The sequence below is a fragment of the Nymphaea colorata genome, chromosome 10 (genome assembly GCF_008831285.2).
Source record: "Nymphaea colorata isolate Beijing-Zhang1983 chromosome 10, ASM883128v2, whole genome shotgun sequence".
NCBI classification, from domain to species: Eukaryota; Viridiplantae; Streptophyta; class Magnoliopsida; order Nymphaeales; family Nymphaeaceae; genus Nymphaea; species Nymphaea colorata.
The window spans coordinates 23,552,535-23,572,047 of NC_045147.1; the positions used below are offsets into that span (position 1 = coordinate 23,552,535).

General features: G+C 40.1%; 1 protein-coding gene across 2 annotated transcripts; it reads left to right on the top strand.

The window, feature by feature from the left end:
- The first annotated feature begins 12,018 nt into the window (after positions 1–12,018).
- On the top strand, positions 12,019–19,367 carry LOC116262011 (BTB/POZ domain-containing protein At1g03010). 2 transcript variants are annotated; one of them, XM_031640992.2, is made up of 4 exons: positions 12,019–12,455; positions 16,308–16,374; positions 16,818–17,987; positions 18,584–19,367. In XM_031640992.2, the coding sequence occupies exons 1-4, from the start codon at positions 12,331–12,333 to the stop codon at positions 19,145–19,147; spliced, it is 1,926 nt and encodes a 641-aa protein (XP_031496852.1). In that variant the 5' UTR covers positions 12,019–12,330; the 3' UTR covers positions 19,148–19,367. The 2 variants fall into 2 exon arrangements, with proteins under 2 accessions (XP_031496852.1, XP_031496853.1); XM_031640993.2 differs by lacking the exon at positions 12,019–12,455 and adding an exon at positions 16,121–16,216.
- The last annotated feature ends 146 nt before the right edge of the window (positions 19,368–19,513 follow it).

Sequence of the window (19,513 nt, forward strand, 5' to 3'; positions counted from 1 at the left end):
CTCCCTAGCTAGAGCTAAGAATCTTAGGCAAAATAATGAGCCATGAAGCATGTGATACAATTGGGGACACTCTGATTTGGATAAGGAATCCGTGTCATAGTGTTTTGTTTATGTAAAAAAAGTGATATAAACTAGGTCCTAATATTATTGGGATTTGATTTGAAATTATTGAACCATGACAGGCAAACCCCCCCCTGGAACAGTGAACTGAACACATCCCTAGCTTCTCTATGTTCTCACTGTAGATACGCGTCTTGATCCAATAATTTAAAATTTGTAGTTGCCAATGCCTAATTTTTGAGATAATAGAATAAGAGTGTGACCATGTGATCCCCGTCCTCGAAGCGATACACATTGATGGGATTTATTTTATTCGATATACTCCAAGGACTAGACAATATTGGAGTAGGTGGGATGGTCTCAAACTAGGAAATATAAAAACTTTAATGACATTTATTTTAGTGACAATCTTGGTTGATCTTGCACTTGGTCACGACTCACAAGATGAAATGAGAGAATAAGAAAAAGGCTTTGAGAAGAACTGTGGGACTGCACAATCATGGAAAGGGCATTGTCTTGAAATTCGGAGGCAGTAGTCCTATGTGTATTTGTCCCTAGATTGCAATTGCCCTACAATTTTCCTTGTCTCGTTGAGGAAGCTCCTTTTTATGGCCCCATTTCTCGAAAATCTAGGAGATTTTTTCTCCTAAAATCTCAAAATGGGTGACAGGAGAGAGAGGGACATTGGGTCCGGGTTTGACCTTTAGGGCATATTTGATTGTTATATACATCCGAGGAGATTCATGGACACACGGATCGAGGCATCTGGCCTGTACATTGATATGAGATCCACTCAAAAAGAGGATCTCTTGTCAAGGTTGTTCTTCTTTATTTACATGAAAACATGCAGATCCATACACAGTTTAGAGGTTGGTATTATTATTATTATTTGGATCTGATGAACCGTTAATAACCTAGTGATGGAACTCCCTCTTTTGTTTTTATAAGTTGCGTTATGCAAACTCTCAAACTAAATTCGTTTACCTTGAAGTTCTTAAGCTCAATCTCCTAATCATATAGATGACACATTTTCTTTTTTCCTAGTAATGGAAAAACACTGATTGAAGTGAAATATCTAATCATATTGATTTTTCTGTAAGCATGACAACTCTTTAAGTCATCAGTTCAGTTCGATTTATGTGGGTGCTATGCTTTTATACTATTAGAATGAGTGAGAAGCTTTTATTCTCATTAAAAATTCCTCTTGCTCACCGATACCATATTGATTTAATTTACTGTATCTATGATTGCCTTTCCAACAGTGTAAAACCTTGGACCGATGGTGCCTGAATCTCATCTTTATCTTTTTAGACAAAAGTGACATCCCACATGTGATCTTTGCGCTTGAAGTTGCAGGTTGAAAACATCTCACATGTGAGAAATAACTTGTCAATAGTCTTATAGATTTTTGGAAAGATGTTGAGAGGCACCGAATTCAAGTCAGTTTTGGACGGAGTTATTGCAAGAAAGCTTGGCGAGGATCGTCGGCGGATTAAGATTTGAAAGGGCACTTGTTAGCGTGTAGCAGTGAAACTTACTCAAAGCCAGGCAAGTGTATGAACAAATATTGCATGACAATTAAAGAGTGTACAGCAAACCCACATGGATTGCGAACATTTCATGGTTTCAAGCTACATGCACAACAAAAATAAGAAAGAGAAAGCTGCAACATGCCCTCCTTATTTAATACTTGTAAAGTTCCTTTCTTTTTTTTTGGTGACATAAAATAATTTAAAACAAACAGTTGGTCTATGGTCTTCACCTGGCCTATCTATGGTCTTGACTCATCATTGAATTGGAGATAAAAAATGGGGAAATTTATATAGAATGAACCAAAAAAAGCAGCAAAATATGTTAATATAAAATTAGCATTAAGCTGAGAAATAAGCTTTTGCAATTTTTTTTTATATCACATTAGAACCCTCAACTTCATTATGGTTAATTGCATAAAATATTTGAATTCCTTGCCTTTTCCAGATGTACAAGACCTAGAAATGGAATCTCTGACTGTTGACTTACCCACTCAACTTTTGGGGGCTTTCTCAACATCATGAGCAATTCTTGAAAAATTTATTGCAATTTTTTTTTTGGTTGCATTCTGCCTTTTCATTCCTGTCCAATAAGAAAACACATCAAATCTTACTGCTTAGTTGTATGATTTCTTTTTCTCCTCTCTTTGTAGAAAAAGGGGAGCAGTCCAACTAGTCCCCCACTCTAAATTCTGGTCCCCAATTGGGCTCAAAGGCTACACATGTATCTTATTCAGTTTGTGGGTCCTACCAGAATATATGCAGACCTTTGTGATTGTGAGGGGTCACTCAATTAAAATTCTTAGCTTCCCTCCTCTCAATTCTAGCGTCTACACTTGGGGCCTTGTTGCAGTTTCATATTGAGTTCTGTGGGTCTAACAAGAAAGCATCAAATGGTTCAGCATAGCTGGTCGGATTAGAAGTCTCTGGTTCGATTCTCATGGGCGTCAATTCCCCGCACAAGCCGATGTCAAAAGGGAGAGAAGGTGTCTGGCTTTCTCATTTCTCTTTGAAACAAAGCGGCTTGCGTAACTTTAATCTTGTGGGCAGCAGTGGAGCTACATATTGGCTGCCCCAACATTTTTCATTATTTACATAAAGGGGGCTTTGAATATTTTTTTACTTATATAAACTAGTGCCCTTAAAGAACGAAAATTCTTGAAATGGTGCCCTCAGCTAAAAATTTCTGACTCTGCCACAACTTATGGGAGATCCGATTCGATTCGGGTGATAAACAAAGGCTGGAAAACCATAATCGAACAATTTAAACTAAACAATATATGCAATGCACCTTTATAAGTCATGTTTGAGAAAAGGGAAAGAAATTAATGTATCCATGTTGGGTTTTTGCATAAGAACGCAAGCTAGCACTAAGAAAAGCGTGGAAGACAATCAAACATGAGATTCCAAGCAGGAAGCAAAGGAAAGGGAGTCAAAGCTATCTCAAAAGATGCGTACAAGGTGGCCCTCCCTCCCTCCCCCCGACCCTCAAATTGTGCATATTTTAGAGAGTCTCATATTCTTGCTTTTGCTTCTGAGCGATGGCCAGTGTGGGTTGGGGTTTGTTGGGTTTTGGATGAATTGCCACTTTTCACTTTTTCACGGAACACATGTTTTGTCCCAAGTGAAGAGTCGCCCGGATTTTAAGGGACACATTGAACTCACTTTTAGGCATAGTGGTTAGAGAGAGAGTGACAGAGATCCTTAGAGAGAGAATGCATGATCCACCTAGTCATTTAGATCTTATTCCCCACTCCCTATGCATATTTTAGGCATTATGCTCCTTATTGAACATCTACGACATATGAGGGAGAGAGAGAGAGAGCAGCTTAAGAATGTCATGTGATGTACAGTGGAGAACTGGATTTGCTTGTAGGGAGGAAAGAAGGATTCTTTTTTTTTTTTGAATTTTAAGAACTCAAGACAACTGTGAGCTTATTCCTTTCCTGTTGGTAGTACTACCCGCAGTACCACCCTCTCTGTATATAAAATACCTGCTTTTGATGGTAGTAGTAGTAGTGCAGCATCCGGCCTAGAGGTGATCATCTGATTATTCAGAGTTCGTTTTAAGATATTTTCCTTCAAATTAAGCTCTAACTATAAGAACAAGTGCAGATTTTTCAGGCTTACAAGATTGGAAAAGAAAACGAAATTGGCTGTTTTCACCTTTATTTGGTGATAAAATCTGATCTATACGTCTTCTTTTGGTCCAACAGTTTAGTATATTTTGTTTCAAACGCGAATCGTTTTAATCAATTATGAAGATCAACAGACCAGAATGTGCAAAAACTTGATACTTTCGAAGATCATTTTTGGTTTATTATTGAGAAACATCTTCCAGTTTTCAACTCTAGAGATGTTCAGGTGTTGCTGTTAGCTACATCTCGTTCATCTGCTCGCAGGTTTACATTTCAAGGTTTCGAGTTGAAGAAAGATAGGAGTGCAATAGCTGACATGTTTCTTCACTGGTAAAAATTTAGTAGGGATTTGCTTCACGGAGTTCATCTAACGTAGAAAAAGGGAGGAGACTACGTCGAGTGCCTTCATTCTTCAAAAACCGTGAACGGCGCGGAGGTGTGAAACTGCCACTGCTTCTTAAGGACAAAATGAAAATGGAAGCATTATGTTTTAGAAAGTAGAACAGTCGCCTATGAGGGGCGAACACAAGAGTGGGGTGTTCGGTCGTCCCTTTCAGAGAAATAGACAAGATCACAAGAATGATTTCACAGGAGTGGAGCTATATGTGGGGCATGTGTGGGCAATTGCCAATAAATCTAATGAAAATCTTTTATTTAGATATTAGTTAGCTTTAGATTTTTATACATGTACGTATAAAACACCCTTAAAATATATAATGAGTGCCCCCTTATCCAAATATGTCTGGCTTCTTACCTGAATGGAAATGATAGAAAATCGATTTAATTCCCCTGCTAAGATAGGGATGTCAGGAGTCCGCGGATGTGATTCATTATTCTACTATTTCTAAAGTTTTTATCCTTTTAATTATGTGATATACTTTTTTCCAATTCACAATCGATTCAACTAATTCGATCAATCATACGATTCACTGAATCCATAACGAAATCGATCTGGTTTAATTTTCTCATTTTTACACCACTCTGCAAATGAGGATTATATATAAATGAAGCAACCAAAAAAGTGAGGAGTGAAGCGCATCCGATGGGGCAAATCATTGCTAAGGACCAAAATCGCATTAAATATTGTGCATGCAACGGTGATCATATGAAAGATTATACTAATATTGCTTTTGGGGATATAAAATAGTCCCATAATATATAACAGCTACTATAATCTCTCTCTTATATATTACACTAAGCATGCCACCCTCTCCCCACTAGCTACGTGGCCTCTTGTGTAGCTGCAGATGTACGCGTACAAGCATCAGCTTGCCCCTGCCCCTGCCCCTGCCCCTGCTGTATATATATGAAAAGAGAAAGGAAGAATATTCTTCATATAATTGATTGCAGATTAATAAGTTGTAATATATGATTTTACATTACTTCTAGAAACATTTAAATTAAGCTAATCTGCGAGTACCGGATGAAGCATCTTCCACCGCATGCAGCACATGATCCTAGTAGCAATAGCTCTGCAGTATACAACTTCTTCTTTTCCTGCAATTTTTCTTAATGTATAGTTTTTTGCAACATTAATAGTAAAAATTATGATTTTATAAGTTCTGTTTCTCTTCTAGAAGCACTCCTTAGTCCCCTCATTAACTGATCTTATGCGTATCGGTATCGTGCTTGAAAGGGGTGACAATTGTTTTAGTGCCGTCCCGAAACATTCCTCCTTTTGGAAAGGGGCCTCCTCGTCATTTCACCAAACTCAAACGGAAAAAGGAATTGGGGACGACCGATTGACGGCGAGGATTTTCAAATTCGTTCGAAAACGTGATTCGTGCATTGCAGATGCTAGCGAAAAGTCGATGTTGCCCCTGGTTTCATGTGGAAGGACGAGGAGGTCCCTTTCCGGGTACGAGCTCCCCCCATCAACGGACCTTGACGTGAAAATTCGATCGGACGAAAAGCGAGAAATCTCCGATCGGATTTTCAGCGGGGACGGTGGACTTCACCAGTCGTGCGGGCCCCACGAGGGACGACTGGGACAGCGCCACGTTGGCATTCCGTCAGGAAAATCCCCGCTATCTTGACTAGACACGTGGAGACTACGCCACGTCATCAGTACGTTGAGGAGATGCTGTTCCTTGCCACGTTTCGCCTACGGGGCCCACACAAGGCCACGTGTACGGCTGCTGTCGCTGCTGATTGGATACGTGGACATTCGAGAAGGGAAGAAGGATCCGTGCTGATGGGGAGTCTGCTGGAGTGGGTCCCACACGAGGAAGCGTGTTCGTTTGCTATTGGATATCTGGTTTGAGATGACACGTTTCATTCCTCTGCACTCCAACTGAGGCGGTGTTGGTTGTTGCGGGGCCCACATTCCGGCGAGCGTGTCCGGTCCTCCCTCGTCGGCGTACCGACTGACCGATGAGTCGTAATCGAGAGAGAGGTTGGCCGGTCGGCCGGCTGCCGTCGAAGGGTCCAACTCAAATCACTTCCATCAACAAGTGATGTTCAAGAAGGAAAAGAAAGTGGCTCGAAACTGAAATCCTACTTTTGAAAGTACTGTCTCTTCGCATTAGTTGGCTGGTCTCCACTTGATAGATTGAACCGCTCGGCGTTTGCACTCATGGCATTATATATATATATATATATAATATTATTGTTTTTTCTATAATGTAACCTTATATTTTATATTTGTGATAAAGAGTGATCTGACGGGAAACATGCGTTAAGTTACTCATTGTATTAGACTTTGTTAATGTTTTTCTGATACATTATTAAAGAAATAAGTGGCTCTTATTACGCGGAAATTTTGATATATTTTCATAAACATAACTTGAATTAAAATATGACTCATATATATATACACAAAACCTGGTTTGCACAAACGAGTTACCAGCCAAACTTTATGAGCTGCGCATGAGCTAGTTTCTACAAAAATATTTTACATCGCCCTAATATCCATATTTCTTGAGATGTCCCTTAAACTTTGTCTCTAGATACAAGGAGAACACAATATAGTATTGTTATTCGTTCATGATATCATTACCCTTAGCTCAAAGAAGAATATGGTATTCTACAATATGCTGAGACTTGGTATTGACTTGCTTGTTGACCTAGCCAATTAGGAGTTGTCCTCCATTAGATTGACAACAAAGATGGCTCTCAACATCTCACTAGATAAAACGACAGGCATAGGAGGCAACACTATGTTTTTTGGAACACATTATTCCATGAATTGGTTCCAATTTTTAAGATACATTAGGGAGGTTCAGATGCCCCTTAAGCAATATGAGTATTAAGTATCGACTTGCGTATTGAAAGAAAAATTAACCTGGCTAATTAGAAGTTGGCCCCATTATATTGGCTAAGATGGCTCCCAACATCTCACTAGATAAAGCGACATGCATAAGAGGCAACACCATGCTTTTTGGAACACTGTGTTTTTTGGAACACTCTGTTTTCTGGCCTCATCCCTGTGATCGTTTGGAAATAGTTTTCAACCAGCTGTTGATGTGCCTCGGTTTTACCTCACTAGCTGCCTCATCCCTGTGATCACAACTTCGAAACCCACCATGCATGAGCAATTTCAGGATCAAGCTTACACTTTGTTCCAAGTGATGGAGATTAGTAAGTGGGTGTGACGCCATATGCGGCCAATACCCTGCCCATTTTGTCAGCCTTAATGTTGTGTGTTAGATATCTTGTACATTTAAACTCAGCTCGACAGCATTTCCTTCATAAAGAAATATGATTTCCACGCAAAGGTAGTGAAATCTCATCAAGCAATAGGTCTCGCCTCTGTCTCTTTGTCATCATCCATCATGCATCCTCCTTTTAGCTGCAAGTCATTCAGGAATGCAGAAATGCTTAATTTCTCCGTTAGTTCTCCACTGGTAGTGCTTTCTAAAAATTAATCAAGCGACTTCCTCTCATATGAAGCCTGAACGTATTCTTCAATCAATGACAAATATGCACACACACATACAAAACGTTGATTTGTCTGACTGCCTGAATGCCTCCGGCCTCTCACACGCACAGCCCAATGCATGCATCCTACTGCATGCTTGAGAGGCCAGATGGTGCATATATATGTGTGTGTGTGTGTTTAATAGGAAATGTATACTACGTGGGAGCGAAGTTCTGTAAAGAACTTAATCTGGGACATTAGGATGCATTTAAAAGTGAAACTTAGTTTCGTGTTAAGAAACTGATGGACCAAATAGATGTGATATTTGTGGTCCAAAGATACAGATGGGCGAGATCTTCAAATTGCTTTCTTTTGTATTTGAAGTTTACCTCATGGCATACTCACACTAAGTAAACAGTGTAAAATCACATGGTAACATGCAGTAAAAGATAAATCAAGGCTGAATGGTCCATGCTCCTTTTGTTAGGAAGAAGAATGGCTCCTTCTCTATGGATGTAAGCGCTTGGAAATGGGTCAGACCAACCAGATTCGCCTTATTCATCTCTTCCTTAATCAGATTCTGACTTGGGCTCGGATTTAAATTTGAATTTCAGAAACATTATCTGGATTCGACAGGAGTGGGTTTCGAACTTTACATAAAATGAGGTTCACTCTTTATCATATCTTGGGTTCAGCTTCATTAGCCTGAACAGCATACTAAATCCAAGTCTGATTAGGATCCGTTCCCTGCATTTTCTTTTACAGTTTACTGTTCCAACTACATGCGTTTGGTTTTGTGTAACTGACATAGTTGACATCCCGATTGATATACATAATAGTGTCATTATCGAAGTTTCTAATCATAGCCAAAGCGATGCTAGTGTCATGCCTTTTGAACGTTTTCTCAAAATTACAATGTTCTTTTTCTCCTTGGACTAGGACTTTTTTTTTTTTTCTTTTGTCTGCAAGGGAAGATTGGGAGTTTGAGTTAATGAAAGAATTGTACACTCCACGCGTTGAACTCGCTTGGTAGGTACTGTTCGTCGGTTTAACCCAATCTTATCAACTTCTCAATCCACCCTGTGATGATGCCTTGAAATTCATTTGATTATTCAAAATAAAAATAAATTTTTGTAGTTAAAATTAAAAAAAAAAATTTGCGTTATTTGGTTCATTTGCCAAATTTTAAGTTTTCACATTTAATGTGTGAAAGAGAGAAAGAGATTATTAGATAACATGACTACTGCCCTTCCCTAACAAGATTTAATCGATTAACAAGTGAAGCCATATTAACGTTTACTCTATCCCCTCTGCGTCATTTACACGGTTGATAAAAGTCGCGCGTTCTAGATCTCATGTGGCCCCTCTTTGAATTGAAATCTGGAAACAATGGTGGCTACGGGGGCGCACTATGACACACCTAGGCTAGGTTCAGTGGGGTATCTCATATGGTTGGCCAATTCCATTTTCCATTTAGAACCCACAGGTCTGTGTAGGCAGTTGCCAACACTGGCCCACATGTAGCTCCGCCGCTGCAGCCAGCAAATGAGGTTCCTAGGAACTGATCTTTGCCAACAATTCCAGCAACTTCTACATTGTGTAAGACAATTCTAGCACAATGGATCTTTCTTCATTTCCACAAAGCTCACATTGGCTGTAGGATTCAAAAGATCATGATGTAGCAACACCTCAAGACACTGAAAACTGCTGGGCATTAGATTAGATCTCCTCCGTTCACCTAGAAAAGATAACTTTCCACAAAAAGGATAAAAACCAGTGGCGATTCTTGTTTTCCGGGTTGGGCCGGCCCTCTCCGCCGCCACAAACATCCTTCGGGAACTAATTCCTGACATATTTAAACGGTGAAAGGAAAAAAAGTTCATGTTCGGTCTGTTTTTCCGGAAAGCTGTATGAGTTGATGGCTCTGCATGCGGGTATTGCATACTTTTTCTTACTTAAAATTTGAGCATCTTTTGAAAGATGAAAAGCATACATGGTGCATCGTGATTTTGCCTAACATTCTCAAATGCAGCTTCTTCTTCTTTTTCTAATGTAAGCAAAAGAGGTAGAGGCACCGGAGCTGCTGATTTTGGAAAAAACAAATGCGATTTATAAAAATTGAGATCGGATCTATCTGCAAGTTGGTTTCGAAAATGTCATTCGCTCGGCCTAGAGCGTGTAATGCAGCTGTCTTTGGTTCGATTGGTGAGGGTTATGTTCCTATAACGTGAACTTGAATCATGCAGAGATCTCATTGTCGGATAGCTCTGAATCCTGCTGACGAGGGAAAGGAAGGGAGCTTCGTCTTAAGTGATGGGATTCATCCTCCTGCTTGCTTACACGAACATGTCATTAGCTCTCTCTTAATCATTTTGTTGTGAGTATAAGAAGTATTTATGGCAAAGATGGCGGTAAATTTGAGGGCGGCTAAGCCAAAAGTTGTCTTGCTTTTTAGACCTATAGCGTTAATTAGAAAAGAAGTGGTGAAGAGAGAAAGTGAGATTATAGGGGAGAATCAACTTGTCATTCTCTGAGGTGGTGGTGGTGCTGGTGATAAGCCAGCACTCGTGTCCCTCTCCCTGCTTGCCTATGACTTGACATCACCTTTGCTTGCTTCCTACTTGAGATTAAGTTTTCTAAAGAATCCAGCAAGAGTGCTGCTGAGCTAGCCCGGTCAAATCCAACTACAGAAGAAAATGGATTTGAATTTCGATTTTGAATTGGAAGAGAAAAGGTCCAATAACCGAATCGAATCGGGTCACAATTCAAATTCTTTTTCGAGTCAAATCAAAATAATTTCCTCTTATTGTTTAATTAAAAAAAAACAGAGAGTAAAGAATGAAAGAAATGAAAATATAAAAAGTGTCATGCATCCCCCATTGAATCGGGTCCGTGTATCAAATTTATCGAGATGCTAATTCAATTACTCGATCGACAGCTTGCATGGAAACCAAATCAGATCTACTTAAAATAAATTAGTCCCCGATTTGTGTCAGTATGCTTTGCCTTAGGCTAATGATCATATTCGTATATGCATTACCAGATCCAGAATTTTCACATCCGAGCCAGATTCAATATGACGGGTTCATGAATCCTGAACCCGGGTTCTATACCCATCCGAGCTCGATTCTTTCATGCATTTTTCTTTTATCTGATTTGGATTTGGATCTGTATCATGTTTCAATTCTTTTCCCCCCCTTTTCTTCCAAGAGAATGAAATCTTAGATGAGAACATCATTGAGCATAGTGACTGCATGAATATCCATAAAAGTAAAACCCTACAATGATCAATGGAGCAGCTCAAATATGATATATCAGCATAAGGGAAGCCCACTTTTAACCTCCCAGTGTCATCATTCGACCCCATCCCTTTTACATGTGAGTGGAAAACTGCCTTTACCTTTTCCAAAGAAAAAAATGTGGCCCTAAATCTGGGTAAGATATCGGATCGGGTCTAGTCCATTGGACCCGACGATTCCCTTGTTTATAGTTTTCCTAGCGACTCCTTGCTTGTTTTAAAGTTCAAACAATGTTCATGAATATGGATCTTTAGGATAATTAATACCAGAGAGGATTGTTTTAAGATCTGTGTTTGCTAAAAAAAATATCAAGAGTGTTGACATCCTATATATGTCATAGTTTTGGACCACCATAAGTTATGGTTATACTCTCTTCATTCGCATAAAAATGGAGAATTAATCTTTGTAGTTCATTTTTACAAGCACACTAGCAAAATGTATTATTGTTTTCGAATCAAAAGTCATTTTTGAAGCATGTTTTGAGATAACCAGACATAATTTATATTCGCCACATGAAAAGTAAATGTTTTTTGACGCATGCAAAGAATATGATTGAACTCCCTGACAAGACGTAAATTAATTGAAGCACATTATATAGTCAGGTGAATCATTCGATTCTTAGACTCATGGAAGTGCATAAGGTTTAATTTTAAAATATGTTTATCGAGTAAATATGTTCAGTTGGATGTGATTTTAAAAAAGAATTCAGATTTGATGCCATGCACATGCGCATGCGTAACCGAATTAAATGTGAGTCCAATAGTAAACAGAAAACTCACAAAAATCAGACTCAATTACATATATAAATGTTAATTCGATGTGAATTTGGTTCTAGAAAACAAAGGATGAATCTCACTCAAAATCTAGATCCAAGTACATAAAATTGGTTAACTCAAAATCGACAAAAGCTAGATCTACCCCAACTGTTGGATGACATGACATGAGATAACACGTTGCCTTTCTCAATTCTTAGATGCCACTCCCCTTTCACCGATCCAGTAGGGGAAGAAAGGGGGAGCTAGAAGGAATCATGAACATCTAAACTCTCTTTCTCTCTCTCTCTCCCAGTGTGAATGCTTTAAAATTTAAATGTCCCCACAATGCACGCCATCATAAAACACCACCAAGAAAAAGCACGGCAAAAGTTTCCGGATTTCCGCTACCCAAATCTTTTCTCTCTTTCTTTTACCAGGGCATCAGTTAAACTGAAAGAAAAGAAGAAAGTAGAGAAGCACAGTGTGCCAAAATTCATAAAGCCTGAGTTGTCTTTCTGCGCAGTCAAGCCCGAACTGTATGCCCACGCTTGGCCTTCACTACAACCCAAATTGCAGAATTCAACATCTCTCTCTCTCTCAACGTTATATGAGCAAGGAGAAGGCAGTTTGGTGACAGACCATGCTGTAATTTGTAGAACGGATCTAAGAGCAGTACTAGTACAGAAGGGGATGGGTTTCGCTACAGTTGTTGATCTGAAACCCAGCATCTCCGTCAAGCGCCACTTCCGAGCCGCCGCCGCCACCGCGACCACTCTTTCTACTGCTTCAGCTCCACCGAAGCACACCAATGAATGGTAGGCTCTCTGTCATCTCTCTTTCGCCATTTTCTCACCTTTCTCAGCATAAGGCGGCGTTCCTTATGTTAGACGACGACGAAAAAGCCTTTTCAGTCCTGTGTTTGTCCTTTAGTTCATACATGGCAGGTAACTGGATAAACGGGGAAATGTTAGGATTTTAGTGAATTTTTGGTCGTTACGAACGATCTAATCAATTTGCATCTTAGTTACTGCAGTTCCCTTGTTCTCTTCTCCCTCTCACCCTTCTCAGAACATAGCTAAAATGCCGCTGTTTTAGAAGTATGAGCCACAGCAGTCGGTGCAAATTGCAGACACGATTCTTTCCTTCTGAGTTAGTGGGGAGATTATGTCCCACTGCTAGCCTCCTCTTCTTTTTCTTTTTCTTCCTTTTTTTCTTCTTCATCTCGGGAACAATCAATTCTGGCTATTGGGGACCCTCTAATTTGTCTTCTTTGCTTGGTTTTAAGCCCCTGGTCTTAAGATATTGGTGCTCGATTCGAGCCTCATAATTGTGGCTGTAGGCCACACCCTCTTCTGCAAAAGGCCAAGCGGAAAGCTCCCCAAGATACAGAAGGATCTTCCACGGCATGGATGAAAGAAGTTTAAGATGAACACTGTTCGACATATGTTCTCTCCGGGTTTCGTTGAAACTGGAAAACCACTCTTTGAATCTTTCCTTTTAACCTCTGCCATTGTGACCCCGCGTTATATATATTTGTCAAGATTGTGTTGATATATAGGTCTCCAATCTGCCGATATGCAATGCGTCGGCTGCAAGGGGAACGAAGCCGACCAATACATATGAAATAAATTTTTAGCTTGCCGTTTCGATCGGCAATTAAACCAATTCTACGTAGAATCCCATGTACAACAATACAGCATCAATGTTCGTCTTTATTTTTTAAATCAATTAAAAATATTTTAAATTAGTTCTTACATTCATAAAACTGCGATATAGAGACGCTTACATTCAATTAATTCTTACAAACCGAGGATGCATCGCAAACTGCTATTTACCATACGTTGCATGGCCATACTCAAAAGTTAAAAAAAAGCGTCTAACGGGCCAATTTTTAGTTGTTCCTGTTAAGAGTTCCTTGGACATCTTTCCTTTATAGAATTCAGGGTTGTTTTGGAACTCCAGTGGTTTACTAATACAACCCATTAACTCGAGTGTCTTGTATGCCATTGTTTGCAGTTTATAAAAATAGTAATCCGAGAATGGAATTAAGGACATGTTGTATGTCCCTTAAGCCGATCAACTATGCTTCACCCCTCTAGGGTTTGAGGAGTTATGCTTTGCTTCCTTATTCTTTGACTTCAATAGGTTTAGGCAGATTCATGCTTATACCATACTACGTACGAAACGCACTTCCCACTTAACCTCTTGATTTCGTTCAACTCAAAGGCTTTAGGTCCGCAATTTTGTATTGCTATTAGGTCCATGAGTTGGACAGTGATGCACCAAGATAATGATGATATACCAATATGTTGTGAGAATCACAGCACATCCCCAACACTATGACGGCACAAAGAATTGTGGATACAAAGAGACGACCAAGAGGCTTTCTAGGTGATATTGTTGTTCACTCTTTTAAAATGGTAGACAGCGTCCATGGTGCGAGTTGGGGCGGTCACTTCCATGACAAGAAAATTGCCAACAGAAAGCAACTTCTTAGCTTTTTCTGCAAACGATCCAATGCTTTCACCAAACATATATAGGTGCAAAAGTAGCTGTAGGGATTTCATGGAGAGGGTGTTGATCAAGGTGAAGTCCGGTCAGGATAAAGTCCTAACTTTGTTACTCTCGTTTGAGACATAGGGTCCTCAAACAGGTGTGTGTTTGAACTCCATCTGGAAAAAAAAACACACACATATGAGATCTATAGACTAAAGAATTCTTCGAATCTCCGTCCTCTCACGCCTTAGCTGCTTTTGGCTTGAGCTAGAAGCTAACACTTGGGTGCAGCTAGTTTTCTTCTGCAACTGTCAAGTGTCATCCCGCCTCTTGCCGCTGTAGGGCCCCAAAGGGTTGGACATTCTATAGGAATTCTGCCATTTTTAGCTGTGGGGTGCCGCAGTCAAATAGGCGGCTGTACTATATTATATAAATAAATAAATAAATACATAAATATATAATATAGGATTAGTGGATTTCTTCGTCTGGCCTCTCACGATATATAGTTTAATAATGCATTGCATTAGGTAGTATATTTAATCATATTCACTCAATGCAATGCATGGAATGGCAGACTGGACGGAATTCAAAGATTTAAGCTCCAATTATATATATATATTGTGGATATGTGTGTGTGTGCACCAGGAACCAGCTAGAAGCCAATCCAGGCTGAACCTTTGGCTAGCAACAGTTATGTCCATGGCTGGAAATGGTCACCTATGGCAGTACCGAGAGTTTTTCCAGTTTTCTGTAATTAAACTCGGGCCGAGGCTTAAGTGTAGCTTCCGTTGGCCCATGGTTTAGTATCCTTGACTGCCCACCAGATTTGAGTGAGGCCGGCCCCGGGATTCGGCTGAACCAGTAACCTAGCAGCTGCTTCTGACCCACTTGTATCAGAGCCTGAAACTCGTCGTCTCTGCCGCTTACTCGAGGCTCACTGATTTCAGACAAATATGTGGAGAGGAAAGGACTGCATTATGTTTGGTGTTGTGAATTAAGTTAGCAGACGGACAGCATGGTCGTTATGATTGGGTGTGAGCTTTGTTTTTCAAAGTGAAAATCAAAGTGGCTCCGGCACGCCTGCCTACGCCATCTCTCTGCTGCATGCATGGTCGCTCTCAGCGAGCCTTCTGCTTAACTACAGCCATTAGTTTGTGAAATCCTTATCCTCTCCCACCTTTTCTCCATTGTTTGGGCCTTGTCACTCGGCAGCTCAACTTGCCTTTCTGTAACTCAATTATTTGCCATCCATGTAATCAGTCTCATCGCCAGTCATGGCAGACTTGGTCAGTTGTCTCCGTGCTGTCTTTATCTTTCACCAGTTCTATTCAATCACTAAGTGTGGATTGATGCCGTTTTCAAGCTGGATAACCATGACATAAATCTCGTTAACTTTGAGAAGATCTTGTTGCATTCTAAGGCTTTTGTGTTCTTAGTAAAATCTGGACAGAAACATCAATAAATGTAATTCTGCATACGTACACACACAGGAATAGCAATAGGCAACCAAAGAAATCGTTATATATACACACACACTGACACACACACACACACACTTAGAAAATGCAATATTTTCAAAATAAGTTATTTTCAATTGCAAGAAACTAATTTTTTCTCACCATTCCTTGGCAAGTTTAATTCATTCAATACTTAAGAAATAGGCCAATGTTTGAGACTGGGTGTTGTGAGAACATGTTATAGTTAGATGACAAAATTGTTCGCATCTTAAAAAGTGTCTCTGCCTTAAGAACTGAAGCAACCTATATATCACATCTAAAACACATTAATCACACACATCTTTCAAAAATGTAAATTTTGTAGGCAGAGTTGAAGCAGTACTGTCAGTAAGTGACATGCGGCTCACACTTTTTAACAGAGAATTCAGTCTGGGAAAATGCTTCATCCGCCTATTCTGATGATGGTAGACCTATAAAGCATCTTCCTGTTAAACAGATCTCCCGTGGTGTTAAGAGGTCTTGTCATATTGTGTAGCTTTCAGTTGGCTTCCTATAAGGCCCCGTGAGCCACTAGGATATACTTGGAAAATGTCGCAAGAAAAACCGATCAATAGGCTATCATGGTTCCCTTTTTCTTCTCTTTCTATTGCCACGTCTGGTTATTCTCTTTTCATGGCCACTCTTCTCACACTATCCACTTCAACTTGATTGCAGGCCACTGTCGGACGTTTCCAGCGATCTTACAGTTGAAGTTCAAGCAGCAAAATATTGCCTCCACAAGGCATATCTCTCTCTCTCTCTCTGTGCGTGTGTGTGTATGTGTTCACAGCTGGTACAAGCACGTACATGTAGAACTTGCAAAAATGTGAAACCCCACTTTGTAAACTTACAGCTTCGTTCTTAAAATGTCTGCAGCCAAGTCTCCACTGCATTCTGCTACACACTTAGAGATGCTTAAGACCAACGTTTTGTCTTCACCGAAAAGCTCAAGTTCTTGGTTTATTTTGAAAATCAGAAGCATGATTAACATGAGAAATTTCAGAGAGCACAAATTATGTATATTCGGCATTAAGTCGGCTTTCAACGTGTAAAGAAGCTATCCTATAAGACCAAAAATGTAATACTTCGTTTAAAAGCCTGCATTGAAGGAGGATCTGATAAGATATGCACATGTATCGTGATTTTCACTGTTAATAAGCACTGACTAGCTTTTACTTCTTGCAGTTTCCTTTAGTGTCTCGAAGCGGAAAGATTAGAAGAATGCTCGCTGAAGTAAAGGATTTGCGATTACCAAGGATAAGCCTTGATGCATTTCCAGGCGGAGCAGAAGCTTTTGAGCTAGCAGCAAAGTTCTGTTATGGCATAAATATTGAGATTACATTAAATAATGTGGCCACTTTGAGATGTGCTGCTCATTATCTAGAAATGACAGAGGACTTCGTAGAGAAGAACTTGGAATATCGGACGGAGAATTATCTGAAGGAAGTTGTTCTCCCGAGCATTTCAAATTCTATCACCGTCCTTCATCATTGCGAAAGTCTGCTGCCGCTTGCAGAGGACATTAAAATTGTCAACAGAATCATCAATGGGATTGCATCAAATGCCTGCAAAGAGCAGCTGACTTCTGGGTTATCAAGACTTGAACAAAGTTTTCCTACAAAAACTACCATTTATGAAATTGATGCTTCACCAGATTCGTGGGTCGGTGATCTCACAAAACTGAGTGTTCAACTATTCAAGAGGGTTTTATCAACACTCAAGTCCAAGGGTCTGAAACAGGATTTTATCAGTAAAATTTTAATTAACTACTCCCAGAACACTCTGCAAGGAGGAGCCTTGGATACAGAGCTCCAAAATAAACAGAGGCATGTAATTGAAACCATAGTGGAGCTTCTACCAGCACAGTCGACAAAGAGCCCTGTGCCGATAGCATTTCTTTCTGGCTTGCTTAAAGCAGCAACAACAGCGTTTGTGTCAACATCTTGCAGGTCCGACTTGGAGAGAAGAATAGGCTTGCAGTTAGACCAAGCAATTCTGGAAGACATACTGCTCCCTGTGAGCCCCTCTAACAGCAATTCCGCATTGTTGGACACAGACTCCGTTCAGAGAATTGTCTCCACTTTTATCAACCGAAATGGTGATGATGATGATGACGACGATAATGAGGACCTCCTGCAAGCGGAGCTAGGCGTCGGTTATGAGTTTGAGAACCCAAGATCCCCTAAGCAGAGCCTGATATATAAGGTGTCCAAGCTCTTGGATAGTTATCTTGCTGAAATTGCAACAGATTCCAATTTGACTCCCGCCAAGTTTATTGCCATAGCTGAGCTACTTCCAGACCATGCAAGAATTGTGAGCGATGGACTTTATAGAGCCATTGATATCTTTCTGAAGGTACCTTTACATCCCAGGGAAACCAGGCTCTTCTTTTCATGTTCAAAATCTTGATGGATTTTAACCTCATTTCATTCCTTCTTTGGTTTCTTCTTTTCGTATTCTTCACACCATTAACAGTTCGAAACTTCGAATTGGCCGATGGAAAAAAGATGCAGTTGCTGAACGGATCAGATACATTGTTGAAATATTTTTTTTTACTATTTAATAATTACGAACTACTCATTATAGATTGACTATCTTTATAAATCACTAACCTTTTTTTCCGATAAATCTCTTGAATTTTCTTAATTTTTTTTCTTAGGATTATATTTCCACCGGATTTTTTTTTTTACTCACTTTCAACTTTCTCACTCAACAATAATCCAGTTGAATTCGACTCGAACTAGATCCTCTGAACCTTTACGAAAATAATTGAAACTGAGAAACTGATCATCGCAAAGTCGGCTGTCTGCCTTCCTCGGTAAAATGTTGTCATCCGCTTAACAAAAACCTACAAATAAATAAGTAAATGAAATAAAAATAAAATAGGAAAAGGAAAAACTCTCTTCTTCTACCATCTTTATGATAGCGTATGATTCTTCTTCTGATTGCAGGTTCATCCTAACGTCAAGGAATCAGAGCGTTACAGACTCTGTAAGGCCGTCGACTGCCAAAAGCTATCTCAAGATGCCTGCACCCACGCTGCCCAGAACGAGAGACTGCCCGTACAAATGACTGTCCAAGTTCTCTACTTCGAGCAGACCCGCCTCCGCAACGCCATGAACGGCGAATTCCAACATTACCAACATCACCACCACCATCCCTTCTTCGGCTCCGAGTCCCAGCAAAACCCCCACAAACTGAACAGTGGGGCGGGCAGCGGCGCAATATCACCGAGAGACAATTACGCCTCAGTGAGGAGAGAGAACAGAGAGTTGAAGATGGAGATCGCGAGAATGAGGATGAGGCTTACAGAGTTGGAGAAGGACCACGTTTCGATCAAGCAAGAACTCATCAAATCGAACCCTGCCAACAAGATGATCAACTCTTTTGTGAAGAAACTGAGCGGATTTAATGGTCTGTTTCGAGCAAGGGACAGCAGGTCCGCCAGCTCTAGGAAAGCGCATGTGGACGTCAGGTTTCTGTTTCAGAAGCGTAGGCGTCATTCTGTTTCTTGACAAATTGGGTAGTAGTGAATCTGTAACAAAGCTTGCGTGTGTAATAGGAGTCCTCAATGGTTTTGATCTCCTTTTGCAAGTCTCTTGGAACTCACGGTGATTGGTGGTGCAAACATGGCTGTGCCGATCGTGGTCATGAGTTCAAGTTAGAAAATCTTGATAAGCGAAAAAATCACGTTGTATTTCGAGAAAACTGGTTTCTCTTTACGGGGAAATATCGGAAAAGAGCAATGCGCATAAAGACTAAAATATAGTAAAGTCGTGTTAAGTGTGAAAACAAATGTTGGTATTGTCATTTTCTTCACAGAGCCATGCGTATACTCATGCACTGATGTTAGCTACTATTGGGGCTCATGTCAGTATGTG